Source organism: Alternaria dauci, chromosome 1, assembly GCF_042100115.1.
Source record: "Alternaria dauci strain A2016 chromosome 1, whole genome shotgun sequence".
Taxonomy (NCBI): domain Eukaryota; kingdom Fungi; phylum Ascomycota; class Dothideomycetes; order Pleosporales; family Pleosporaceae; genus Alternaria; species Alternaria dauci.
In genome coordinates, this window is record NC_091272.1 from 6,585,802 (window position 1) to 6,611,795 (window position 25,994).

The window sequence follows — 25,994 nt, forward strand, 5'->3', positions numbered from 1 at the left end:
ATTAAATAGCTAGCTTAGTGCGCTAGCTTAATAGCAATTAAGCCAGCTTGATTGTTGACAAGTCTAGCAACCAGGGGCACTTTCGTCTCTGGGAAGTACGCAAATGTTCACGCCATACAAGGCATAGATCAGACTCCATCCCTGTATTCGCCTAGGTAGAGTATCAGGTGAGGGTTGAATCGATTACTCTCCCCGTAGTTGCCTGGTGGGTGGTACGGATGGCGGTACCACGGTTGAAGTGGATGCCAACCCCGGCATGGTTCCAAAATGCGCACATTGCGATAAATTCGCAGACGACTACCGAACTAGACATTTGACTAGGTGATATTTAAGCCTACCTCGAAATCTACGTCCATCACCAGCCGCTGATGAAATCGCAACATCACCGAATCTCGCTGCAACTATACTACCGATATCCCTTTTCGCTCCGCGCTTCCGATACTCAGCTCAATCCGGGACGTCTGATTAATCAGACAAGTATCCAACTGAGCAATCATCCTCCTCAGCCGAACGCTTGCCTTGGGCCCCGGCAGCGCGCTAGCCACACCCATACATCAAGATGGCGATGTCACCACAGATCTTACACCTCGCTGGGAGCTCCGGTCCTCCATTCCATCTTGCAAACCCCGTCATGGTAGCCCAGGAAGTTATGAGCCGCTTGGTGACATCTTTCCGACAGATGCGCGGTCCAGCATAACCATGCGCCCTCGATATCCCCCTGGAAATAATCCTGAAGATCACACCATATCTCGACGTATGCGCTCTTGTATCCCTCGCCTTGACCTGTAAGAGTTTCCACGCGCTCTGGGAACCACGAAAGCTGCGCATGTACAGGACAGATAAAGAGAGGCTTCTGTTATTGCTCGAGAAAGATATTCCGTTTCTGTATTACTGTCACTATTGTACGAAGCTACATCGGTGGCATAGGCGCTGGTGTCGATGTAAGATTCCGCGTAATGAAGAGAGTCTACGATGCAAGCGAACTCTGTCCAACGATGTCTGGCTTCCAGTTGTCTGCCACGTTACTTATTTCCATGCGCGCTTGGTCATGAACCGACACCTCTACGGACCCAATCACGGCCTGCCTCTCCGGGAACTTAATAAACAGACCGGTCATGGTTATTCCCCGGATGCATTCGAAATGTCGGTATCCCAGCATGCACGCATCCTTGATAATCATCTTCTGATACTGTCAAAGATATCAATGACAAACTCGCGAGGTGATCCGCTATCGCTCAGAAATCACATCGACTCTGATGGATTCGCGGTTTGTCAACATCTCACTTTGGATAAAGGCTATACCAATGCTCCTCCCTTCCAGCTTCCAGAGCTGGCCAAAAGAACCAGAGAAAGCCGATTCGTGGCCTGTGGTCCTACATTCGGGTCCTGTGACTTTTGTCCGATAGATTATAGCATCAGCATAACCTGGAAAGGCCGGAGGAGAGGGTTCAATATCGAGGTGCTCGTCTATCGCAACCTGGGTGAGTGCCGTACGCCGTATAGTTGGCATTGGAGTACGAGTTCGACGTTCAGGATAATGGAAGAGCCCAGCTCAATTTGTTTCCCAGATTGCACACCTGGAAGTATCAGAGAACAATGGAATGAGGCTAGTGCCATCGCATAGATCGATAAGGGCGCTTGTCTGAATCTCGAAGGATAGAGATACTTCCATATCTGTAATACATCTTGTTCTTGACTTCCTTTGTGTAGGTGTTGGGATGCGTTCTTTTTGGTCCCTGGGTATGAGTGGCTCACAGTCCACTTCACGTAGTCGAGGCGAGCTGCTTACAACACCTGAATCTGCTCAACCATAGAGACAAAAAGAGGCTATTGAGCGAAAACTGTCGTGGATATACGCAGCATCTGGGTTCTATCTTGTCGAAGGAAGTGGAAGAGTTAGTGAACTGAGGCAGAGCAAATACGGTTAGCTGGCCTTTTAGCTTGAAAAATCATGGTTGGCTATTCGTGCACCCAGCAACTCGTCAGCCCCCGCTGCTTCCATACCCCCTCCACCATCACCGTGTACAAGGCACCGCTTATCGCGTTCCGGGTCATTTCACCATATGCGACCGGCTCTTCCCGGAATCGTTGTCGATGAAGTTGTTCCTGCAGCATATCGCCAGCACCTACGAAGCAACATTGTACACTTGGGCCAACCCCACCATGACCCGCATCATCTCATGCAGCGGCAGCGAGTTCGCGGCAACGATTAACGCGTATTAATCTCCTGGGAGACGCCGTGACGAAGATGAAGACCGACTTCTCTGGATGGATTTGTCCCACCATGATAGAGAGTGATGTAGGATTAGAGGTGTTATCATACAAGGTCAAAAGTGGTGTAGGCTTAGCAAGGTACGAATATTCCTTACTTCTGCGTTTCGCTCGCCAGCTACGTTATATACAGAGCATATTCTGGAAACTGTGGTCTACATCCTAGTCGCTAGAAAACCTCACCCAAATTCCAACGCCTTCCTACCAACGCCATCAAATCCCGGGTACATAAAAACACATCTCATTCATCGATTCTCCTCCAACCACTCCTTGAAAACACCAACAGTCTCGCACTCAATGAACAGCGAGCTCTTAATTTCCATCTTGAGAATGTTCTTGAACTTCTCTACTAACACAAGCGACATGAGGGAGTCGACACCAATTTGCATGAATGTGGTGTCATCTTTCAGTTCCGACGCGTCGACACCCGTTTCGTTGACGATCAGGTCGATTGCGCCTGCGATGAGAGGGTTCTCCTCGGCTGCTGGCTCGGCACTGGTTGGTGCTGCTGCGACGGGAGCTGCGGGAGTAGGAGCGGAGGTGGCCGCAGGCTGGCTCGGTGGAGACGGAGGAGGCGTTGCAATAGCGTGGACTTGTTGTGCTACCGCTGGGGCTGTCGTCTTAGCTACCGGCGCTGCAACAGCCGGCGCTATCACCTTCACATTGCTTGCAGCACTAGCATGAGCCGTGCCGTGGCCTCCGCTACTAGGCGAGAAGAACCGGTCCATCAGAATGCGGTTGATCTGGCGGAACTTCATCTGCTCCATCATACCGATAATGGTATCGCCCTGTAGGATATAAACATCTCCGGTCCAAACCTTGGCGTTCTCTTCGGTCTGTACCATCTGCACGTAGCTGCGATAGCTTCCACCGGCCTGTGGCGGACGAGCAAGACGGAATGTCTCCCATCCAGGAGTGACGTAGAAGAAGTCCTCGGTATTGGAAGCATCGGAGCCGTTCAGGATGAAGCCTCCCAGGTGGCAAAGACTGTCTATCCAATGAGGTGGAGTATGCCACACGCCAAGCTCTTCGGGGTGTAAAGTCACGTCGGCGAACGCTTCGTAGTCTTTCAGCACAACGGAGCGCATACCACGGTAGTGGTAGGCATACGTCACCACATTCTTGAAAAGCGTGTATGCCATGCTTCGGTTGATCTTGCTTGCCAGACCGTCGGTGGCTAGTTGGTTCAAGGCTTGGATACGTTGGCCGACTAGGTGCTCGAGACGCTTCCAGTTCTTACTCCAGGTGGTTGCGTCTTCGAATGAGACTTTGCAGGATCCATAGTGTTCTGCGTCACGAACACCGTCTTTGGAGGCGTTATACAAAAAGATAGACACGCTTCTGGATGGTATGTCGAGAGTGGCTTCGAGCTGGATCAGCTGTGGACCGTCCTTGCGAGACCTAGCGACCTGGGCGTGAAGAATCTCCATGTCATGTAGATTCATGTGGAAGTCCTTCTCCTTGGGGTAACCGAGGCCGTGGAGGTATCAGCCTACTGTAAACGCCATGTCGGCCCAGATGGAGGATGAGGCGACGCCATGGTTGTTCATACGGTGGCCCTCAACAGCTTCGAGGAATGCTGGATCAAGCAGATCTGATAAAGTCACCAGGCTGACGGTTGAATCGCTTACTGACTCGGACACGATGCCATGGATCGTGGAAGTCTTCAACTTGGATCCCATGCCACTGATAGCCGACGAAGCTTGGTTCTGCTTTGCCTTCTCAAGGTTGTCTTTGATATGCGCTTTATCAAGAGTCCAGGTTCCGAGATACGGGATCCAATAGTTCTTATCGTTCCAGCGGTAGGCAGGGGGATGCAACACTTGATGGGCGCGCTCGTGTTCGCGGAAGTATTCGTTCCAGCCGACCGACACTCCAGCACGGTGCAGAGCAACCAGCGAAGAGACAAGCGTGGAGAAGTTGTCTTCATTGCGCTTGAGTGATGCGACCACAGTAGTCGGCTTCATCAAGCTGCGGACCATACCGCCGGCAATCATGTGAGGACCAATGTCAATCCAGACTGTATCCGCGTCGGCGATACCGAGCTCTTGGGCAGCGTCTAGGGCTCCCACAACGTCGACTTGCTCTCTGGTTGCGCGACGCAGATACTTTGCGTTGAGCGTATTACCATCGAAGATGCATTCGGCGAGGAGAGGGGAGATGACTGGGATCTGGGGCGTCTTGAAGGTGACGTTCTCGGCTAGTTGAGCGAATGGCTCCAGGATCGGGTCCATCTGAGCAGAATGGAAAGCGTATGGCACCTTGAGCGCCGTCGATTTCAAACCTGCACTCGCCAGAATGCTGGCGAGGTCCTCAATCTGGGCTTTCGCTCCACTGATGACAAGATCGCTCTCACCGTTGATGCAGGCAAGCTCGTAGTCCTGTTCGCGGCCTGCCAGCAACTCTTCCAGCTTCTCGATACTGTATCTGATAGCCAACATAGTGTGAGTACCAGCTTGACAGTGGTTGGTCATCAGCTTTGCCCTTGCAGCGGTGAGATAAAGGGCATCGAGCTCAGAGATTACACCAGCAACTGCCAATGCAGCAAACTCTCCTAAGCTGTGGCCCATGACCATGGACGGCTTGATTCCGAGTGTGGCCCAATAGTGGATAAGAGCAAGCTCAATAAGAACAATAGCCAGTTGCGATGCCATCGGGTCGATACTGTCATCGTCGCCGGCGGAGCCATCGATGATGGGTATGATCGAGTCGATGCCTAGATCAAATGACTGTACCAGGCGGTCGAGCCGCTGAACATCTTCACGGAAGCTGGCACAGTGCGTGTAGAGCTGTGAACCCATACCGACATGGAACGCTCCTTGGCCAGTAAAGGCGAAAGCGACAGTCGGGGCCTTCAGCGGCACCGTTGAGACCCACTGCTGCTTCTCCATCTTCTCAATCTCCGCAGACAAGAATTTCTTCGCCTCTGATATGTTCTTGACGGATGTAGCCAGGCGGAACGTGTGATGAATACGTCGTGCAGTGAGCGTGTAGGAAAGATCACCCAGCTGAGTGTCTTCGTGCTCGTTGAGATACTGCAACAAGGCTTCCGTGTTCATCTTCAGTGAGTTCTTGCTCCGAGCGGAGATGGCGATTGGGAAACTGGAACGCGGATCTGTGACAACAGGGGACCTGAGAGGGGCGTCACTCAAAAGGACTGTCGTGTTTCCACCATGTGCACCGAAGCTGTTCACGATGGCAAGACGTGACCCTGTCTGCGGCCGTGGCCACTCAGCGTATTCCCAGTTGAGGCCAATGTTGCGCTCCTCCAAGTCCGGTGGAAGGGTCGGATTCAACTTCTTCACGCCGATCTGGGGCGGGATGGCAGACTTCTGATACATCAGCAACACCTTGATGAACGAAGCAATGCCAGCAGCCGCCTCTCCATGTCCAATGTTTGACTTGACAGCACCCAGTCTGAGACGGTCCTTCTTCTTGCGTCGCGGAGCTACAGGGGCAAAAACGTCGGAAACGGATTTGGCTTCTTCGCGATCTCCCGCCTGCGTGCCCGTCCCATGAAGCTCAACGTAACTCACTTCCAGGGGTGAGTGGCCGGCCTGCGACATGACCCTCAGGTAATTCTGAGATTGCGTTGGGGCGTGTGGGTGGGTTATCGAAATCGCGTCGGCCGAATGATTCGTGTTAGCCGCCAGGATCGTTGCGAGAATCTTGTCGTTGTCGGCTAGGGCGTCGTCGAGTCGCTTGATGATTACGCTGCCAACACCATCGGCACGACAATAGCCGTCGGCGGCCTCATCCCAGACTTTGCATTGGCCCGTGAGTGACAAGAAATGTCCCTTTCCGAGCTGGCAGAAGTTGTCCGGGTCTGTGATGACGTTCAGACCTCCCGCAATGGCAGTGTCTACATCTCCAGCCCACAAAGCTGAGCATGCTACATTTACAGCAGCAAGACCACTGGAGCCTGTGTGTAGAAGTCAGTAGAGGAGTGATGAATGATTCGGGAGAGACAAACAGGCAGTATCCATGTTGAAGCTTGGCCCACTAAACTTGAAAAAGTAGTTGATCCGGCCGTTTGCGAAGCCTCGCTCGCCACTGGGAACGGCATATGTTCCAATGTTCTGGCTTGCATTGAGTTCACGCCAGTCATCGCTCGCTTGGCCATAGTAAGTTCCGACTCTAGGGGAGGAAGTTGACCGCGTCCTGTTAGGAGAGTATCCAGACATCTCGAGAGCCTCATAGGCAGTAACGAGTGCAAGACGATGCATAGGGTCCATCTGTTCTGCCTGAGAAGACGTCAGCTTTGCATTACATAAGATTCGTGATGTGGTCGCCATACCTCTTTGGGCGAGATGTTGAAAAACCCTGCATCAAACAAGCCCGGACTGTCGATATGGTTCATGTATGGTGTCTGTGTGGTATTCTCGATTTGGCCGGTCGGGTCGAAGTGGGTGCTCAAATCGAAACGATCTGGAGGAATCGTCGTGTGCACGTCGCGCTTATCGACCATGAGCTTCCAAAAGAGCTCATGGTCGTTGGCTCCACCAGGGAGGCGACAAGACATGCCGACAACAGCCAGTTTCGCTCTCTTGCGTGATATTGGCGTCTCAGCGTCGCTTTCTTCGCGTTTAGTCCACTCAACGAGATCTCGATGTGTAAATGTGATGCGGCCGTCGCACTGCTTCTCCACGTTCTTCATCATTGTCCTCAAAACCACGGAGTTTCGGAACGCGAACAGATTCCGCTCTTGTTGGCTTGCTGACGGTAGATCGAGAACTTCAATAACGCCATCGGCGACGTTGTCGATGTGTATCTTGTTCATGAGAAGCTCCGCAAGGACCTGGTCGATCAAGCTGCGGAAGTCTTTCGCTGGGTACGGACGACCAGTACTAGATGACAGGAGAGGCAGAGACGTCTTCAATCCAGCTATCCTTGTGTGATCGTCATCCAAGATGTCTTCGATGATGGCTTGGACATCTACGGCGGAATATATGTGAGGAGCATGGCAGAGGCCATGATGCACAGGTAGTGGCATGAAGTTGGAGTATCGAAGGACATCGCAGCTTTTGAGACAATGTCTCAGACGAGAAGGTGGGCCACTGACGGAGACGGAGGCCTTGTCAGATGCACTAATGAAGATGTGCGAAAGAGTCAGGTTGGCCTTGACATTGTTAGTCGGGTCACGTTGATATGAGAACAAGGACAGACACGAACCGTATCACGATTATACCGGTCCAACTCAGCCTGCACCACCTCTGCGGTCAGACCAGGAATTACGAAGGCCCAAGGGTTGCCGTCCGCATCTGGGGCCTCTAGCTGTTCGGAGACATTGTACACATGTATGCCGAGTCGGAAAGAAGCGCGGACAATGTGAGCACCAGCAACAGCGAGATCAGCGATGTTGAGAGATACGGAAGCAGCAGCGGTTGATAGCAGGCCAGTCCCTAGTCCGAACAGCGTTGTGGTTTTCGGGTTGAACTGGTACGGCACTTGCTCGACCTCATGATGGCTCCAGGAAAGTCAGCATGTGGTCGGGTCTTGCTCAGTGCGGACTTCTGGCTTACCCTAGGATCATGCCAATCTGGAGGATATTGAGGAAAACGCCCTCCATAGCTCCGCCCAAAGGTCCCTTGCGAAACGCATTGTCATTGACCAAGCTCAAAACATTGACAAAGTCTGGAACATTCTCTTGCCATTGTTTTGGCAGTTTGGCGATCTCTTCTGTGATTACTTGGTTGCAAAGCGTAATGAAGTGGGCAAGCTGGGGACAGCTCAGCTGAGCCGTGCGCCGATGAAGGACACGGTACAAATGATTGATGTCGTCGCTGGGAAGATCATTGTTGAAAAAGAGGAGAGAAGACTTTGCATCCTCCATACTGTCCCAGGAACTTGAAGAAGGCATCGTCGTGTTGAATGGATGACTGGATATAATTGGAAGGCCTGCTACAAAGGGTGAACGTACCCATATGATATACACTCTCTACTCAAGGGCGCACACAACAACATCCGCTTTGGGACGTGTGCCGCTTACATGTTGCTGAAAGTAACCCGAAGTCACAATCCCGAAGAGATGCACTTCTGGGCGGTTGCATCTCTCACGCCGCTCGCTGATTGCGTCCCGCCTCGTTCCGTGAGTAGAGCGCTCATGTCGGAGTTGGTTCGCCGATGCTAAAGGCGATGCCGTGGCCGTGCGCGATGCGGTAATACGAGAACAGAGACGTTTCCTTCGGGGCTGCTGGGGCGTGAGGTTTATCGCGCGACGGCGAGCGACGCGGCATTGCGCGCACAGACACGTTACCAAGGTAAGTTGCCTAGGCATGGGGGATGTTGCTGAATACCAAAGCGCGGAGGAAGTTGCCAAGGATACCGAGGCACGTGGTGTCCATTACGGAGTAGTACGCGTCAACATGGCCTCGGATGGATGAAAAGGGAAAATGCGATGTGAACTCGTAGTTGTGGGAAGTTGGAGAGACGTTGCAGTATTAGTTGCACAACGACCAGTAACCTCGTCGGCGACGGGCGGGTAGTGACGTCAGCGCAGGTCAGAACCAGACGGCGGTGTAGTGTTCCCAAACTCGAGCACACGACGCGATGAATGCGATGAGAAACTATCATCAACACTGGAAGATTGCATTGGTGCTTTTTCTGCTTGTAAGAACTATCATACGTCTCGTCCCTGTATCTACACCGCATCTCCCTTGCTTTCACCCTCGGCTGTGGCTTCGCTTAGGACCACGAACCCCTGCAGCCCAGCCTCTCTAATGGAAAACTTCCAAACGCTCAATCTTGGGGTTCCCCTCGGCGAGACTCATATTGTTAGTCGTCACCCACGCGATGAAATCTTGTTCACGGATCGTCCCGTTGAACGTCTCAGACTATGTGCAGTGTAAGCAAGTGAGGCAAACAGAAGAGCGGGGAGGGAACATCAGACTTTTGAGTTGCCGCGCAGCATAAGGTCTAGGCCAGGGCTACGGATTGCATATACTTCAATGATGGTGTGGTTTTGCCTCAGATACGTGGTGTTGTATGCGCCTGCAATGGCTGCTGAGATCTCTGTGGGGGTGGTGTGTCAGCGTTCGTCGTGGGTATGGCCAGGGACAAACTGACCTGCATGTCCCTCGAACGTCATGCCATTCTCCAAGAACGAGCCGTTAGGCGTAAACGTGGCTGCAACATCGAGGCTTCCCTTGGGGTCATCCACAGCGCGGTATAACTCTTTGATGTTTTCCTTGATCCCATGGGCGACATCAATGCCTATTAGCCAGGATGCAGCGTCTGCATCCGCGACGACAGACGGGGTTAAGAAGGCTAGCGTCGTGAACGTCGCAGCTAGGATGGTCTTGGAGAACATGATTGCACCAAAGCTTTCATCTGTAAAAACAAACCGGATCTTTGTCTTCGTTTTATATCAGTTTCCATTACTCCTGATTCGTCACTAGGGAATAGACGTGAAAAAGACATGGTAGTCTCTGCGCACAAGGACGAGGCCTTGCAAGTGTTCCTGTGGAAATGTCCGGCCGCCGGAAGCAAAGTCGGGCCGAGGTGGTCCAAGCGCAAGCTGCTTCCTCTCGGCTTCCATCCTTGATGATCAATGAGCTTCGACTCCCACTGCAAGACATCGCTAGCATCATCTGCTGCTCAGCAACTGCGTGATTGTGCATTTCCGGGTGCATCAACTCCTACTGACATAAGCTTGATGAACGTATCACCCGCACACGACAAAGGGACGTCATCGATTCCTTCGCTCTCAATATACAAGACAGCTCCTCAACAACAGCTGTCGCGACCTCAGTCATGGAACAAGAGCACCGACCTTGCGGCTTCGCAAGCTCTGCATCATACTCGCTTACCCCAGCTCGGCATTATGATGCTACAAATTGAGCCGCATGGGTAGGTGTATGGAAAAAAAGCGAATACGAACACGGTGCGAGCTACTGCCTCTCGGCTTTGTATGCCCTACCTGACGCGAACTTCGGGCCTACTACTGGTACAAACTGCACGTAGACTATTCGGCATACTGCAACTAATGCAAATTCAATCTAACTCTGCCACTGGTAATGTGCGTTGTACCCTATCTGCCACAACCCGCATCGGCGCCGACCACATCAAGATGCAAGACTAGTCACCCTCGAACGCAACCCACTCCCGTTCCGGACCCCCATATGCCCTCGCTGCGGGCGCTTCCTTTCGCGCACGAACCAAAGCTGGGTTCCATTATTGATCTCGAATCCCACTTTCCGGTCTTCCGCCATCTTGTGCAACGTCGCTAGCACGCTGGGCTGGATAACGAGCTCGGACACATCGGGGGGCAGACTGCCGTACATGTCTCGTACAAGGTCCGGAAGAGAAAGGCTGCCTTTGTTGCCGACGCGAGCCTTGTTACCTTCCAAAGTGATCCAGATTTGACGCTCACGGGCCTCTTTCTGACGAACGCATTCTTTTATCTTACGTGGAAGGTCGATAATGACGCATCCGTGGCCTGGGTAGCCGATTCCACACTGCAAAGCCGCCATATCAGCCAGGCTCTGCGTGAAGAGCCCCAAGTCCTCGAACACGCTTTGACCCTGCCCTAGGACGTTGTCTCCCGTGAACAGGGCGTTCTCTTCCTCGAAAAAGAAGCACATGTGGTCATGAGCATGACCGGGCGTGAAGACGGCCCGAACCGTTGCGCCGTCGACCTTAAAGATCTGACCATGCTGGATCGGATGTTGGCTACAGTCCGGGTCGTTCTTATAGATCCGGCCAGCGTAGTCGGGCCTTCGGGAGATGAGATCGAGAACGCCTCCAGTGTGGTCGCTGTGCCAATGCGTGAGAAGGACGTGAGATATCTCCACGTCCAAGTCTTCTAGCACGCCGATGAGACTGTCGATCCACTGGCGAGAACCTTGTCCGATGTCTACGAGCAAGCGCTGCTTTCCGGTGCCCACGAGGTACGTGTTCGTTCCTTGGAGACGCATCAAGCCAGCATTGCCGCCCATGATCCGGATCACGCGCGGTGTCAGCTGCTCGACGTCGGGCAGAGCATCAAGACGGCCTTGTTGAGCCTCAAGATAATCACCCCATACGCCTTCGTTGAGTTTGGCGAGTGCAGAGGGCATGTTGAAGTGTAATGTTGAGAGAATGATTCAATTGGAAGCAGGTGAAGTGAGAGATCGAAAGAGCACCATGCGGCTCAACCCGTTTTTGAGTAGAAGTCGGCTGACAGGAAGGTTTTGGCATGGCTGACAGCTGGTACTTACAGTCCGGAACCATTGTCGAATACATCGAAGACCTCTACGACCATGACGCCAAGCTGAAGTACACCACCTTTCCCGAAAAATACCATCAAAAGAACTGGAAAGACTACCAGATCGCGGGCCATGATCTTTTCCTCGGCCAAAAGGCGTACTTCACAATGGTAAGCGCCACCAGCCATTTGATCGTGGAAACACCAGGTTAATTGCAACATAATTCCACAACGATCAAGACCTTTCCTCCGTTCACGAACACTACGGAAACATGACACGCTGGGTCCTTGGCGTCATAGAGAGACAGTTGACCAAGACCGGCAAGCCATACCTCGTAGGAGACAAGTGCACTTACGCCGATCTCATGTACATACCGTTTCACCTGGTCCTGGCCGACAAGTTGATGCGCAACGTCAGCGAGAATTTCGAGAAAGAGTGGAAGGAGAAGTTTCCTCGTTGCTATGAATGGAATGCGCGGTTGATGCAGCGCGATAGCCTCAAGGAGGCTTTGGTGGAAAAGTACCGTGCTATGGACAACGCGGGCTGGCCTAGATAGTTGTTTTGGGCAAGAAATAGTATTACCAGCACGTTTATTGTTTGAATAGCTAGGTAGATAGAAAGCCTTATTATCTCTTACCTAGTAATAACTAGAATATCTTAGTGATTAATTCTCTATACTTTAATAACTAAAGCTATTTTCTAAAGAAGGTATTTATTCTGAAATAGCTCTTAGTAAACTCTTTAAAATAGTATCTATAATATTGGATAACAAATAGAAGAAGATTATTTTTAAGTATACTAAAGTAGAATATATATTAGTATTAGTTACTCTAGGCGCTCTCTGTCAGAACGCAGCCCTGCACCACTACGCTATGCAACCCAAAAGGTACGTATGAACAGTGAACTACTGATCATGGTGCAGGATAGTATATATCGTCAGCTCGGCCTGACACTCTCCCTTTAGCTTCTCTACCTACGCAGTGCTACTGTAGTCTTCCTTACCTACCCTACTAGATGCATCTGCTATCTACGCTGTTTTCTTCCCAACATAGACCCGCTTAGTGTCACAGCTAGCATTAAAGTACAAACGTGAAGTGAAAGTAGATTGGAAATTCATTGTCTTTTATTAGACAGGTTCTAACGTCTTCGCCTTCTATAGGTATGATTGGATGGAGCGGCGGCAGGAAATGACGTCCCACGATGCCGTATGGCAATGTTGTTACGGCCGCCAAATAGAATACTTCCATCACATCTAAACGGTGATACCCGTTCTCGCAGGACGATCCATCCCACCCATAAGAATGCTGTTCATAGCCTGTTTCTCATGAGAGTCCGCAAACGTCTTGTACTTGTTATCGTGCCACTCCTTCGCTGAAATAGGCTTGCCCTCCGGATCCTTATACTCGATATCGTTCTCCGGGCGCAGAAAGTACGCAATCGAGTAGCGATTCTGCGTCGCCGTCTCGGGAGTCGGAACGACACGATGCATGCAAGACGCCAGCCTCTTATCGGCCAAGAAGCGCAGCGAATCGCCCACATTGATGATGGCGTGTCCTGGGCGGGGCGCTACCCACTCCCATTCTTGCGTCTCGGGGCTCACAAGCTGAAGTCCCCACTGTTTGCTAAACAGGAGGGTGAGAGAGCCAATGTCTGTGTGTTGGTTGTGGCCAACGCAGGTAGAGGACAGGTTCTTGGGGTAACGGAGAAGGACGAGAGTCGTGTTTGAGTCGGCTTCGTCGCGGTGGTGTTGCTCAAGACGGTTGGCGGGGTCGGCACCGAGGGCATTCGATAAAGAGTGCATTATGGTCATGGTGACCAGGTGTGATTTTGAGATGAAGTCATCGAAAAGGCGCGGGTGCTTCTTCACGGTGGACGGTAGGACCGGGGACTTTGCGCCCATCTCGTCGCGTGCGACCTTGAGAGTCTCGTAGTTATCCCTTGTATAGGCTTTTACTCCGGCAAATACACCAGCAGGCTTGTATCTGGATAATCGGTTAGCACACGATTCGGGCTTTGCAAGACTGACTTACCCATGCTTGTGAGTTCCACGATCATCCTGCATTTTTGTGTCGAGCGGCTGATCGAAGAATTCTTCCATGACCTTGTACATACTATCCTCATCTTCGAGGAGGCCACGGCTACTCTGGCCCTGAAGGTCGACGTAGAAAAAGCCGGCCGTTGTACAAGCGGATATCAACTTGGCAACTTCGTGCTCCTCGTGGGCGAGCAGTTTGGCAAAGTCGATTGTTTCAAGATAAGCAACCTTGAGATTGCTCTGCTCTTGAGCAATAGATTGAGACATGGTGAGCAGAATATATTGTGGGTGTGGTTGAGAGGCGTCTGAACAGTTGGAGAACTGCAGTCCGTGATTTGAAGCAGTGATGAAGTGCTTGTCTGGCGAGAGCTTTTAGCGAGGGGCTGGGACTTAATTTATACCTGATCAAAGAATTCTCTGCTTTCTATTCCCCTGAAGACCGTTACGTTTCTATGACAGCATGCTGGCCGAAATCATATCTGTCTCCGCACTCATCGAGATCTCAGCCGTGGAGTCAGCATACTCTTGTCGGGCACTTTCCTGTCTCGTAAGAAGCGGGATCCAAGGTACGACATATTCAGTGGCACGTAAGACCACCACAGGTCTACCGGACTCGGCGATGGCCGAACAAGAGCAGGCCTCGTCAGCCTTTTGATCAGGCGTGCCAATGATATAACGTCGGGTCATTGCAATACGGGACAAGACGGGATCCTTACGGAATGCAGAGGCAGTAGTGAACTCCGTACCGATCTCTGGTTGCGGAGTCGGTAGCTGGTCCATAAATTCTGTGCGAGCTGTCGTGATATTTGATGCAGTGGTGAAGATCTCGGCTCGCTTCGAGCTGTAGACGTGCTTCAGGTCAACTGGATACGAGCGAGGGATGCCTTACGTAAGTTGCCTTTATATGGCATATGGTCTGCGGCAACTTCGTACATCCAACCGGAGAAACTCAACGTCCTGATTAACCGCCACTTAGGCCCATAAGAGAATCTACCCGTATCGCTAGCATTAAAGTAGCATTGACTTAATAGCGTAACCTGTACTTTCAGCTCTGCTTATCCCCTTAGATGTAGCAACACTATTGTACAAAACGGGGACTAACTCCGATCTAACCGGCAGAACCTCGGTTGAAGTCTAGGACGAACAGCAGCTGTGTTGTAGGAATCAGGCAAGGGGAAGGTGTGGATAGGAGTTCCTGGACGATAATTGGGGCACATGGGGAAGCACATCGGGCTGTGCCGCGCCGCAGTCCTCGGCACGCCATTCCCGTGCCGCACTCCTCGGCACGCCATCCCGTGCCCACCAACCGTTTGGACGACGATCAAGGCGGTATGACGCAGTCAGCGGCCTCTTTCATTGTTGGTTTACTGATTGCGTCGCTCACCAGACAGCGCCTGCAGTATAGGGAAATACGCTTATTCCCGTGCTACGCGATGGCGTTGCTCTTACCCATCTTTGATGGAGCTGCAGTGGCGCAATTCCCAGCGTTCATAACGCGCAACCCGGAACTTGACCACACCCTCCACCGGTCTGCCTCTTTCCTTTGCCGTCAACCGAACAACGTCTGCCGCCTGCTGCATCATGCAAATGCAAATCCAACTGGACCTGGAACGAGCATCCGGCACTACCAACGGCGACCGAGTCGACTTCGACGGTCCGGACGATATATATAATCCGCAGAATTGGTCTTTTGCAAAGAAGTCACTGAACACGTTTCTGTACGGACTCACGACGCTCGGCTCGACATGGGCGAGTGCGGCATACTCGCCGGCCAACGAGATTGTTGCGCACGACTTTCAAGTCTCCAACGAAATTGCCGTACTAGGAACTAGCGTCCTGCTGCTTGGGTAGGTCAATTGACGTTTCGAACGTCGTCCCGCGCTCACGATCGTGGTAGTTTCGGCTTCGGGCCTCTGGTATGGGCCCCTCTTTCTGAAGTCTACGGCAGGAAATGGCCGACAGTCGCACCCTGCTTCATATCCGCTCTCTTCTCATTTGCGACCGGCGCCTCCAAAGATATCCAATCCATTATCATCACCCGCTTCTTTTGCGGCTTCTTCGGCGCTGCACCAATCACCTGCACAGGTGGCGTCTTCGCAGACATTTGGGACTCTTCGCAGCGAGGAAATGCCATCGTGGGGTACGCATTGGCTGTCGCCGCTGGCCCTGTAAGCGATGACCTTCTTATGTGATGAGAACAGACTGACTGGTTGGCTAGGTACTTGCGCCGATCGTCGGGGGCGCCATTGTGGTTCGCGGCGTGTCGTGGAGGTGGACCGAATACGTGAGTGTTTCTGTTACCGAGGACGGCATCATCACTAACGTTCCCAAGATCACCGGCATCATCCAGCTACTCACCGTCATCCTCGACGTGGCATTCGTCGATGAATCGTACGCCCCTCGCTTGCTCGTATCAAAAGCCCGGCGTCTGCGCTTCGAGACTGGGGACTGGGGACTCCATGCAGAGTATGAGGAGCTGAATATTACCTTCTCTGGACTTTTGCACAAGTTTGGTGTTCGTCCGTGGCAGATGCTGTTCACGCCGATCTGCGGTCTCATCGCATTATACGCCTCCTTCATCTATGGCGTCTTCTACGCCTCTCTCGCATCATTTCCGATCATCTTTCAACAAGATCGCGGCTGGAACCCACTAGTCGGATCCTTGCCGTTCCTTGCTCTCTTGCTCGGCATTCTGTTAGGGTCTGCACTCAATGTGTTGAATCAGGTTGTGTTTTACAACCGACGTCTGGCTTCCCAAGGTGACCACAAAGCCATTCCAGAGGCACGTCTGCCACCTATGATGGTCGGGTCGTTCGTCTTTGCAGGCGGCTTGTTTTTAATCGGCTGGACATCGCACCCACATTTCCATTGGATGATCCCTTGTACGGGCGCATTCTTTGTTGGCTTTGGCTACTACACGATATTTCAATCCGCGCTCAACTATCTCGTCGATACATTCCAGCGCTGGGGAGCGTCTGCCATCGCGGCCAATACTTTTCTTCGGAGTATTCTGGCGTCCTGCTTCCCAGCCGTTGTCATTCCACTGTATGGGAATTTGGGCACTGGACCGGCAAGCAGTTGTTTCGCGGGCTTTGCAGTCTTGATGATTCCCATCCCCTTTCTGTTTTACCAGTATGGAGCATGGCTGCGGACCAGAGGTCGATGGAGCTCGAATATTGGATGATGATGATTATATTCTGAATCTAGCTAGACGGATATGTGATGAAGAAAGATTCATATGGAAGTAATCGATTCAGATCCATTGCTGGCTTATCTAAAATTGACTCAAAATACCATTCGGCGAAGGAAGCAGCGCTCTCATTCCCGTGGGTTCGTGCGTTCGTGCCCGTATTATGGTGGTGTAATTTATCGTTCCGCTCGGCTACATTTACGCTCAACTATACGCTCAACTCAACGCTCAACTCTAGGCTTAATCCAACGCTCAAAGGACTTGGATGGGTGCTTTTCGTTGATGGGAACCAGAACCAGTAACCAGAGAAGTCCTATGAAGATGCATGGTCTAGGTTCGTGCAAATTCAACGGAGGTCGTGAGAGGAAGCCTGGATGTCAAGGAATCAATGATATCTGCATACGTTGCTGCAGCGAGAGTCTGATAAAAGCGTTCGTATTGGTCTACGGAGATGAAGCTGGTTGTGGAGGAGGCATGTGGACAGAGCAACGAATCGATAGCAACCCGGCAATTCATATTTGGTTAGGGAAATGAATATATAATTCCTATAGAAAAGACATCGATCGAGGGGTCTTTGATAGCCGTTATTGAGTGTTACTGCGACTAATAGAGGCGAACAGGTGTACGCCGTCTCTAAGGCCTAGGGGGTAATTACTTAGTTATAATGAAGTGTAACTAACTTTTCAAAAGTACTTATTACTTGCTGATTCCGGAGCCAGTCTCTTCTGGGATAGCCTGTTGAGATACCCTCGGAGGTAAATAACTTTGAACCCTATCGTGCTTGATATGGCGGCGCGATTGTACGGCGATTTGATGATGTCTTTGCGCTAAGAGATACTGGTTCAAGGATATACTGTAAACTATGAGAGAGCTAGACCGCTTCTAACGGGCACCGTTGCCCAACACGGCAAAAGTGCCCTCGAATGAAGCTGTACGGTAGCAGTGTAGGTTTACCTCGAGATTAGTAAATACAGCGTGCAAACATGCACGAGAATACCATAGTTGACCATGTTGGTGTGGTGTTGGTGGATGAGGAGGAGCGTGTGTTGGAGTACGGATGAGATGACTAAGAGCACAGGACGGCCTCGGCTGCAGATCCAAACTTTTGGTGACATCAACATTGCGCCGCGTCTCCCCAGCACGAACACCAACCCAAACGTCAATTGCCGTGATGAAGCCACAAAACCCAACCAGAGCATTACGCTCGATACAAAGAAGCCTCTCACAACTCCCAAACAGCCATGTAGCAGCCAGAAGGCCGCCATTCCGGATACCACCACCACCACCACCACCGTCACGAAGCTTAACCACCACCGCATCACGACACCACAACCCCACGCCACATTCCACTTCCACAGTCGACCCAACAGAAGTATCGCACTTCAATGCCCTCGCGTCATCATGGTGGGACCCCCACGGCCCCTCCCGCCTCCTCCACCTCATGAACCCGCTCCGCCACACCTTCATCTCGCAGTGCCGCTCTTCCACCTCCGCCCCCGTCCCACACGAAAAACTCCGATATCTAGACATTGGCTGCGGCGGTGGCATCTTCGCCGAATCCGCTGCACGTCTGCCTACGACTTCATCTGTTACCGCCATCGATCCCACACCCCAGGTCCTGGCTATCGCCGAAGCACACAAACGGCGCGATCCCATCTTGACATCGCCAGGAAAATTGACGTACGTGAATACGTCGATTGAGGAGTTGCCGCGGCCTGCGTCGCCGGCGGAGGGGTTTGATGTTGTTACGCTGTTTGAAGTTATCGAGCATGTTAATGCGCCTGGGCCGTTCTTGGAGCACGTTTTACCGCAGGTGAAGCCGGGGGGTTGGCTGGTTATGAGTACGATTGCGAGGACGTGGACGAGCTGGGTTGTGACGAATGTTGTGGCTGAGGATATATTAGGGATTGTGCCCAAGGGGACGCATGAGTGGAGCAAGTACGTTAACGAGGATGAACTCAGAGCTTGGTTTGCGAAACAGCCTGGCTGGGGGAGTGTCAAGGTCATGGGCACGGTGTATGTGCCGGGGCTGGGGTGGAAGGAAGTCGCGGGGAGTGAGGGGTGGGGGAACTATTTTTTTGCGGTTAGGAGGGAGGGCTGAGTGGTAAGAGAAAAGGGAACGGGAGGTTGGCATGTGTTATGAATGAATGGGAGCATGTGATACCCAAAATAATGTACAGTATATACAACATCATAAGTTGCCTGGCGAAGTCTATGCGCCGTCTCTTTCTCGAAACCTCTTATGCCGCTCAGCATCATCATGCATGCCGAACGCCTTGCTATGCTTATGTCCATGGCAATACAGCACCAGGTCTCCCCACGGACCAATGTCCTGGTCCAAATGCTCTTGATGTCATCCCATCATCGGCTTAGTACCGCGTCTATCGCAAACTTCCTCTTCTTGTCGTCCGCCCTTATCATGACTTCGTCGCAGGCCTCTCCTCAAACGGCGTCGGTATATTTCTTCCCGTCTCAGCACCACCACTCCCCGTGTCCACAATGTCATGTCCGCCAGCCATCTTCCATGCCCTCAGGTAGTCCTCACCCGTAAACCGCTTCTCGTAGTTTTCAAGTTTTCCGGCCTCGATTTCCCATACTTTTTCTAGGCTAGCGTCGACAAAGGGTGTCAACTGTGTGGGACGTTAGTCTCTATTGTGCTTCCAGTATCATGCCATTCCGCCACAGTCTCCCTAGGCTCTGAGAATGGTACGCACCTCGCTGTTCTTGGTGCCGTGGATCGGGTATACAAATGTCCGTATCTTGCTCCAGTCTGGTGTGAAGTTTCCGAATCTGTTGATCGTGCCCATGGAGCCCACGCGGTTTCCCTTGTAGTATTCCTTGCCCGCTTGCTTGGGCGAGAGCGGCAGGCGCCGCAGATTGCCCTGGAGAGCGAGAGTGGGTCTCATGGCGGCGACTCGATCGTGTGCTTTGGCTGTGGCGGGCGATGCGACGACATCCGTCCTCGACGAGGTTGCGGAGTTTGGGGCGGAGGTGGAGTGGTCCGTGCGACAAAAAAGTGCGAACTTTCAAAGTTGAGATTGTCGCACCGCCACAATTATCTTTTCAACCAACATCTTCGCCCACGATGCCGCCTCGAGTAGCTCGCAGCTCGATACAGACTGGCGGCGCTTCTTCGTCCAAGGGGCAGTCAAAACACCGGAACCCGAAGAAGGCGCAGAAGCGCGCCCTCGACGCCTTCTCCATTGCGCAGCACGAGATCCCAGACGATGTGAAAGTGCGCAAGAACCGGTTAGGCAAATTCGACCCTGCCTTCAATCGCAAGCGCGCGCGCGACGACGATGAGGAAGACGAAGAAGACGAGGACGAAGAAGACGGGCCCAAGAGACGCAAGAGACGGTCTGGTGACGAGAGCTTCGATGAAGGAAGCGACTCGGAGGGCAACACCTGGCAGATGGGCCATGTAGACAACGACGACGACGACGAGAGCATCGACTCGGACGAAGCGTTTGGCGAGAGCGACGAAGAGCGCTTCGAAGGCTACACGTTCAGAGGCAGCTCCAAGAACCAAAAGGGAAAGGCAAAGAAGTCGAAACGGGAACAACACATCGAGGACGAGGATGGCGATATCGACCTTGACGAGGGCGACAGCGCAGATGGAGAGGAGGAAGACGACGACGACCTCGGTGAAGATGCCATCGACTTGGCTACCGCCTTGGATCAGTACGAGGAGGATGAGGCTGAGGAGCGGAGAGAGAAGAAAAAGAAGAAGCAAGCTGCTGCGTTCGGCGACAGCGACGAGGAGCCAGGCGAGGGCGAAGATGTGGGCGCAGACGACGCATCAGACCTCTCATCTGACGACGAAGACGACGAGGAAGACCGCCAGGAACAATTGCAGAACCTGATTTCTTCGTTGGCCTCACGGGAAGACAACAAGCCCAAGGGCAGAAAAGTTGATGTCCACGAGTCTGCTGCACCAGATGAGTTTGGTGTTTCCAGGAAAGTCGATCTTCTCAGCTTCAAGCCCAAGGTTGCCGATGCAGAGAAGAAGAAGGCGTTGAAATTACTCCAAGACGACAAGTCGTCGAAACGCAACGACATCGCTAGGAAACTAGACGCCCCTCTGCCGAAGCGGCAGCAAGACAAGTTTGACCGCGCTGCGGCGAACGCTAAAGCGAACGAGACACTCGAGAGGTGGACGGACACCATTAAGCGTAACCGCCGCGCTGAACACCTGATGTTCCCTCTGCAGAACCCGAGTGGAGGCGAGCCCATGGGTGAGAAGACTCTCCTGCCTACGACGACTGCCGCGCCTACAAACGACCTTGAGAGCACCATCCAATCCATCCTCCAGCAGAGCGGTCTCTCGAACGGCCAGGAAGACGAGGAGAAGATTGCGAAATGGGAAGAGCTCCAAACAAACAAACTGCCTGTTGAGGAGGTGCTCAGGCGACGTGCCGAACTTCGGATGCAACGAGAGCTGCTGTTCCGCGAAGAGGTTCGCGCTAAGCGTATCAAGAAGATCAAGAGTAAGGCATATCGACGAGTGCACCGAAGGGAGCGCGAGAAGCTACTTGAGAAGGAACGAGAGCAGCTCAAGGCTGATGGCGTCGATCTGTCTGAAGAGGAGCGCGAATACAATGATCGCCGAAGAGCAGAGGAACGCATGGGTGCTAAGCACCGAGACAGCAAGTGGGCCAAGGGCATCAAGGCCACTGGCAGAGCAAACTGGGACCAGGATGCTCTCGACGGCGTGACTGAGATGGCAAAACGGAACGAGGAGCTCCGTCGTCGTGTTGAGGGCAAGACTATCCGCGATGACGACGAGGAAGCTTCCGACGTGCCAAGTGAGGAAGAGGAGAGCGACAATGACGACGAACAATCGGACAATGACGCCCTGCAACAGTCACTTGGCAAGCTTAAGCAAAATCCCTTCTCGACCAAGGAGTCAAAGCTGGGTCAGATGGCTTTCATGCAGAAGTCGGAGGCCGCGCGGCGCGCGCAAAATGACGAAGCTGTCGAACAACTCAGACGCGAGCTCGCTGGAGAGGACAGTGACAACGCTGAACTCGACGAGAACGCCACTAAGGCCGGCCGGAGGAGATACGGCCCTAACGCCAACGTCGCTGCTCCGGCTATACAGATTCGCAATGAGTTCGAGGAGCATGAGGGATCTGACGCAGAGAACGATGCCGATCCTGCCGAAGAGGGTGAGCCCGCTGCAGATGCGTCGACGGCTCGAGCACCTGCTCAAAAGAAGAACGGCTTGAACGGTCTCTCCAACGGCGCTCGTAAAGAGCGCAAGGCTGCTGCAGCGCCACCCGAAGAGACTGGATCGTCTAACCCGTTCCTGACCAAGGCAAAGAAGGAGAAGAAAGCCGCAAAGGAGCCTGAGCTTTTACCGGTCACAGGCACTGCAAAGTCCTCTACTCAAGAAAAGGCCGTTATTCAGCCTAAGCCTACACCCAAGCCCAAGGCCCAGAAGAAGTCGAAGCAAGATGCGAAACCCCAAGAAACACAAGTCGACGACTTCCTCAAGCAGCGCGTCACTGCAGCCGACGATGATGGCTGGGCGACTGTACTAGGCGGCCAGGACGACGACGAAGAAGGTATCGAAGACGAGGGTATCGACCTCGACGTCATCACGCACAACCAGTCTCTCACCGCCAAAGCTTTTGCTGGCGATGACGTAGAAGCCGATTTCGCCGCTGAGAAGAAGGCTACGATTGCGGATGAAGAGGCTACGGAAGAGGTGTCCATTCTCCCTGGCTGGGGCTCGTGGACCGGCGACGGCATGTCCAAGGCCGAGAAGAAACGCAACGTTGGACTGAAGACTGTTGTCCAAAAACCTGGTATCGACGCGAATAAACGCAAAGACAGGAAGATGGACAAGGTCATCATCAACGAGAAGAGAGTGAAGCCGACAGTCAAATATATGGCTAGTCAACTGCCGTTCCCGTTCGAGAACAGGGAACAGTACGAGAGGAGTTTGAGGGTGCCAAAGGGCAAGGAGTGGGTCACCAAGAAGACGCATCAGGATGTTACAAAGCCGAGGGTTATTGTTAAGCAGGGAGTCATTGCGCCTTTGAGGAAACCACTGGCGTAGAGAGAATGAAGGTTTCGGCGCAAGTGTTTGTGGATTGGAGGTGGACCAAAATATGTTCTTGTTATGTTTACCACGTGGCGTGCGTTGGCGCTTGTTGCGGAAGTCGCGATGGCGGTCGAGGTTTACGTGGATTGCGGCCTCCGAGTCTGCCACAATCTTTCTCCAAAATCACATGCTACGGCTGCTGCCACACGCATACCCACCTCATTGTCGTCTTCTTTCTTCTCTCTTCGTTTGTGAAACTTTGTAACGTATTGTGCGGGATGACATGTGGTACTGGCGTTTGGCCGCGCAAATGCGCAAACCTCGCGGTATCGAGCAAACCGCGCAGTCGTCACTTCTTCATGATGAATTCATGGTAGGGACATTAGGATTCTCATCGCTCTAGACAATATGCTACTGCTTTACTACAGTCACAACCCTATTGACCACCCTCGATTGTATCCGTAAATGGAATATTGCTACACCTGCAAGCATACACACTCACTCTCCTAATCGAATCGGCAACCCACGCGGAGCTATTCGCCCCAAACCCCCGTGAAAACCTCTGCGATACCACTCATGGGTCCAGCGCAGTCCCGACTTCCTACCGCCAACGCACCGTCGAAACCTCCCAAGAGAGAGGGCTGGCTCGGATCACTGCGCGACACTCGTCAGGGTATCAAGAACACGCTTGGCTACAGTGCCCCCGCCGTTCCTGACGAGATACCTCAAGACAACATCTTCACGCCTATACAACAAGATGATATCCTTTCGCAAATTCCAATTGGACGTCATCACCCAGTGCCTAGGACGGGAGTGGAGGACGACGACAAGACCACTATGCATACGAACAGTTTCTACGCCAATTCATTTCTAGGACAACAGAACCAACCTATCTGGACGCACCCTTACTCGATCTGGTGGGGCAAATGGATACTAGACGTGGGCATGCTGCAGACATGGGGCATGTGCATAACCCATATCGAAGAAAAGGACCTGGTGTTTGAACCTGGAGATCCAGCAAAGGGCTACATAAATCCGCTCCACAAGCAGCATCTCATCCTCAGTGCTGTCGAGCTCGATGCGCGAACGACCCTTACTACAGACACCCATCTCCCGTTCTCTGTCAATATCAACCTTAAACCATATCCTGAAGCCCAAGAACCAAAGATTACATTTCCTGTTGTACAAGGCATGAGCTTCATCACGGCTGGCTACCGCGGCGCAACGCCCATGATACAGACAGGCGGTCGCGGCTTCGTGGACTTGGTTGGGCCGTTCACCGTGTCATCACGAACAGTCAAGTATCGCCTAAAAGACAAGACCGGACATTGCTGGATCGTATACGTCAATCCAGTAGCGAATCTCAACTACGACGCCACGCGCTTCGTCCGACTAAACTCAAACACCATCCTCGGCCCCCCCGCCTTCAAAGGCACAATCCAGGTAGCCAAGAACCCGCTCGGCCCAGAAGGCGAAGCAATCTACGACAGAGCCGCTGGTGCCTTTGTATGCGAAGCAAAGCTCACAGCTGTAGTCGCAGACAGCAGAGGCACTTATACCTTCCGCTACACCAAGATCGGTACCTCGCCGCTCCTCATGTTTGTTATGCCCCATCACATCCAATCCCTCGACCCAGAGATGAGAAACCAAGTGACAAACCTTTGTCTACGCACCACGACAAAAGGCATGGCCACAGCCATCTGGGGCGAAAAACTCAGCTTCGTCGAACCAAACCTCCCAGTAACCATGCACTTCTCCCCATGGAACCCGACCATGAGCGCGAACGCGAAAATCAGGTATCCCCCCGAAGTCCTCGCCTTCATCGCCGCAGTCGCAGAGCGCGATCTCCGCCGCGCAATGACCGACCGCATACCACAAGACTCCTTATACTTTGCCGGTAAATCGCTCGCCAGATTCGCAACAATCGTTTGGATCATAAAAGACGTATTGAACCATGACGCCATTGCCACTGCTGGCCTCGAAAAACTAAAGATCGAGATGGCCAGATATATCGACAACGCCCAACGCCACCCAATCTACTACGACGACAGCTGGAAAGGCATCGTGTCCTCAGCCGGCTTCTCGGATCCAAGCGCCGATTTTGGAAATACGTATTACAACGATCATCACATCCAATACGCGTATTTTGTTTACACGGCTGCGGTCATCGGGACGCTGGATCCGGCGTGGCTGGCGCAGGGCGATAATAAGAGTTGGACGAATATGCTTGTGAAGGACTTTGCTGAGAGCGATTATAATGGCAGGGACTATCCATTTCAGCGCTGCTTTGATTGGTGGCATGGACATAGTTGGGTCAAGGGACTGTTTGAGGCTGCGGATGGGAAGGAGATGGGGAGTACTGGAGAAGATGCGTTTGCGAGTTATGCTGTGAAGATGTGGGGGAGGGTTGTGGGTGATGGGGATATGGAGAAGAGAGGTATGTGTGCGTGAGCGATAGCCGGTGATTGGGATGTGTGTTAGTCCGGCTTTCTGCGTTGGACTGGGAGTGGAGGAGTTAGGGGAATGGATGAGGGCTGAATAACCTCTTGATAGGGAACCTCCAACTCGCGATCCAGGCCCGGTCCTTCAATAACTACATGTATATCCGCTCCACCAATACGAATCATCCGCTGCGGTACACGCAGAACAAAGTGGCGGGGACGTTGTTTGAGAACAAAGTCGAGCACGCGAGTACGTATGGCCGTAACAGATTAGAGCTGTTAAAGCGGAATATGAAAGAGAACATTATGATAACAGCGACCAAAAAAACAGCATACTTCTCCCTCGACCGCGCTCTCATCCACGGCATCCACATCGTCCCCATCAACCCCTCGACCTCGCTCCTCCGCCCCCGCAGTTTCGTCAAAGAAGAATGGGAAACCTTCTTCACAGAGGTAAGCAGTCTTTTCCCCTTCCCTCTCATCCTCGTTCTCTGTCTCAAAAATTCCTAGGGCCGAGCAAACGTTCAAGGCGGCTGGCGCGGTATATTGTATGCCAACCTCGCGCTCATCGATGCGAAAGCGAGTTATTTGTTCTTCCGAGACGGCATCGATGGGTTTTGGGATGAGCGGTGGATTGATGGTGGGGCGAGTCGGACGTTGTATCTTGTGTGGGCGGCGGCGTTGTGGGAGTTTGCAAAGGCGGGGAGGTAAAGAAGAGAGAAAGAAAAAGATGTATGATGTAAGAGAACAGGCTAGAAAAGTAGTGTTGTATTTCTCTTCTGTTTAACTCCTAACTTGTCTGCTTCTCTCTAACTCGCTTAAA

The 25,994-nt window shown here is 52.5% G+C and overlaps 8 protein-coding genes across 8 annotated transcripts; 4 read left to right on the forward strand and 4 right to left on the reverse strand.

Annotated features, from left to right (window-relative positions):
• Positions 1-2,516: 2,516 nt before the first annotated feature.
• Positions 2,517-8,131, reverse strand: ACET3X_002037 (uncharacterized protein; the record flags this gene model as incomplete). The annotated part of the gene is made up of 6 exons (XM_069447396.1): positions 2,517-3,680; positions 3,768-6,186; positions 6,241-6,515; positions 6,569-7,390; positions 7,444-7,738; positions 7,794-8,131. The coding sequence occupies 6 exons, from the start codon at positions 8,129-8,131 to the stop codon at positions 2,517-2,519; spliced, it is 5,313 nt and encodes a 1,770-aa protein (XP_069312279.1).
• An 856-nt stretch (positions 8,132-8,987) lies between these two features.
• ACET3X_002038 (uncharacterized protein) lies at positions 8,988-11,327 on the reverse strand (the record flags this gene model as incomplete). The annotated part of the gene is made up of 4 exons (XM_069447397.1): positions 8,988-9,104; positions 9,161-9,282; positions 9,337-9,593; positions 10,429-11,327. The coding sequence occupies 4 exons, from the start codon at positions 11,325-11,327 to the stop codon at positions 8,988-8,990; spliced, it is 1,395 nt and encodes a 464-aa protein (XP_069312280.1).
• A 119-nt stretch (positions 11,328-11,446) lies between these two features.
• ACET3X_002039 (uncharacterized protein) lies at positions 11,447-12,012 on the forward strand (the record flags this gene model as incomplete). Its single annotated transcript, XM_069447398.1, has 2 exons — positions 11,447-11,626; positions 11,764-12,012. 2 exons carry the CDS (start codon positions 11,447-11,449, stop codon positions 12,010-12,012), a joined length of 429 nt encoding a protein of 142 aa, XP_069312281.1.
• A 696-nt stretch (positions 12,013-12,708) lies between these two features.
• Positions 12,709-13,758, reverse strand: ACET3X_002040 (uncharacterized protein; the record flags this gene model as incomplete). The annotated part of the gene is made up of 2 exons (XM_069447399.1): positions 12,709-13,438; positions 13,487-13,758. The coding sequence occupies 2 exons, from the start codon at positions 13,756-13,758 to the stop codon at positions 12,709-12,711; spliced, it is 1,002 nt and encodes a 333-aa protein (XP_069312282.1).
• Positions 13,759-15,024: 1,266 nt separating this feature from the next.
• Positions 15,025-16,707, forward strand: ACET3X_002041 (uncharacterized protein). The gene is made up of 4 exons (XM_069447400.1): positions 15,025-15,338; positions 15,389-15,659; positions 15,710-15,775; positions 15,824-16,707. Exons 1-4 carry the CDS (start codon positions 15,073-15,075, stop codon positions 16,673-16,675), a joined length of 1,455 nt encoding a protein of 484 aa, XP_069312283.1. The 5' UTR covers positions 15,025-15,072; the 3' UTR covers positions 16,676-16,707.
• Positions 16,708-18,834: 2,127 nt separating this feature from the next.
• On the reverse strand, positions 18,835-19,662 carry ACET3X_002042 (uncharacterized protein). Its single transcript, XM_069447401.1, has 2 exons — positions 19,396-19,662; positions 18,835-19,311 (listed from the first exon to the last, which is right to left on the reverse strand). The coding sequence occupies exons 1-2, from the start codon at positions 19,585-19,587 to the stop codon at positions 19,099-19,101; spliced, it is 405 nt and encodes a 134-aa protein (XP_069312284.1). The 5' UTR covers positions 19,588-19,662; the 3' UTR covers positions 18,835-19,098.
• Positions 19,663-19,766: 104 nt separating this feature from the next.
• Positions 19,767-22,745, forward strand: ACET3X_002043 (uncharacterized protein; the record flags this gene model as incomplete). The annotated part of the gene is made up of 1 exon (XM_069447402.1): positions 19,767-22,745. One exon carries the CDS (start codon positions 19,767-19,769, stop codon positions 22,743-22,745), a length of 2,979 nt encoding a protein of 992 aa, XP_069312285.1.
• A 561-nt stretch (positions 22,746-23,306) lies between these two features.
• On the forward strand, positions 23,307-25,681 carry ACET3X_002044 (uncharacterized protein; the record flags this gene model as incomplete). The annotated part of the gene is made up of 2 exons (XM_069447403.1): positions 23,307-25,167; positions 25,284-25,681. The coding sequence occupies 2 exons, from the start codon at positions 23,307-23,309 to the stop codon at positions 25,679-25,681; spliced, it is 2,259 nt and encodes a 752-aa protein (XP_069312286.1).
• Between the last annotated feature and the right edge of the window lie 313 nt (positions 25,682-25,994).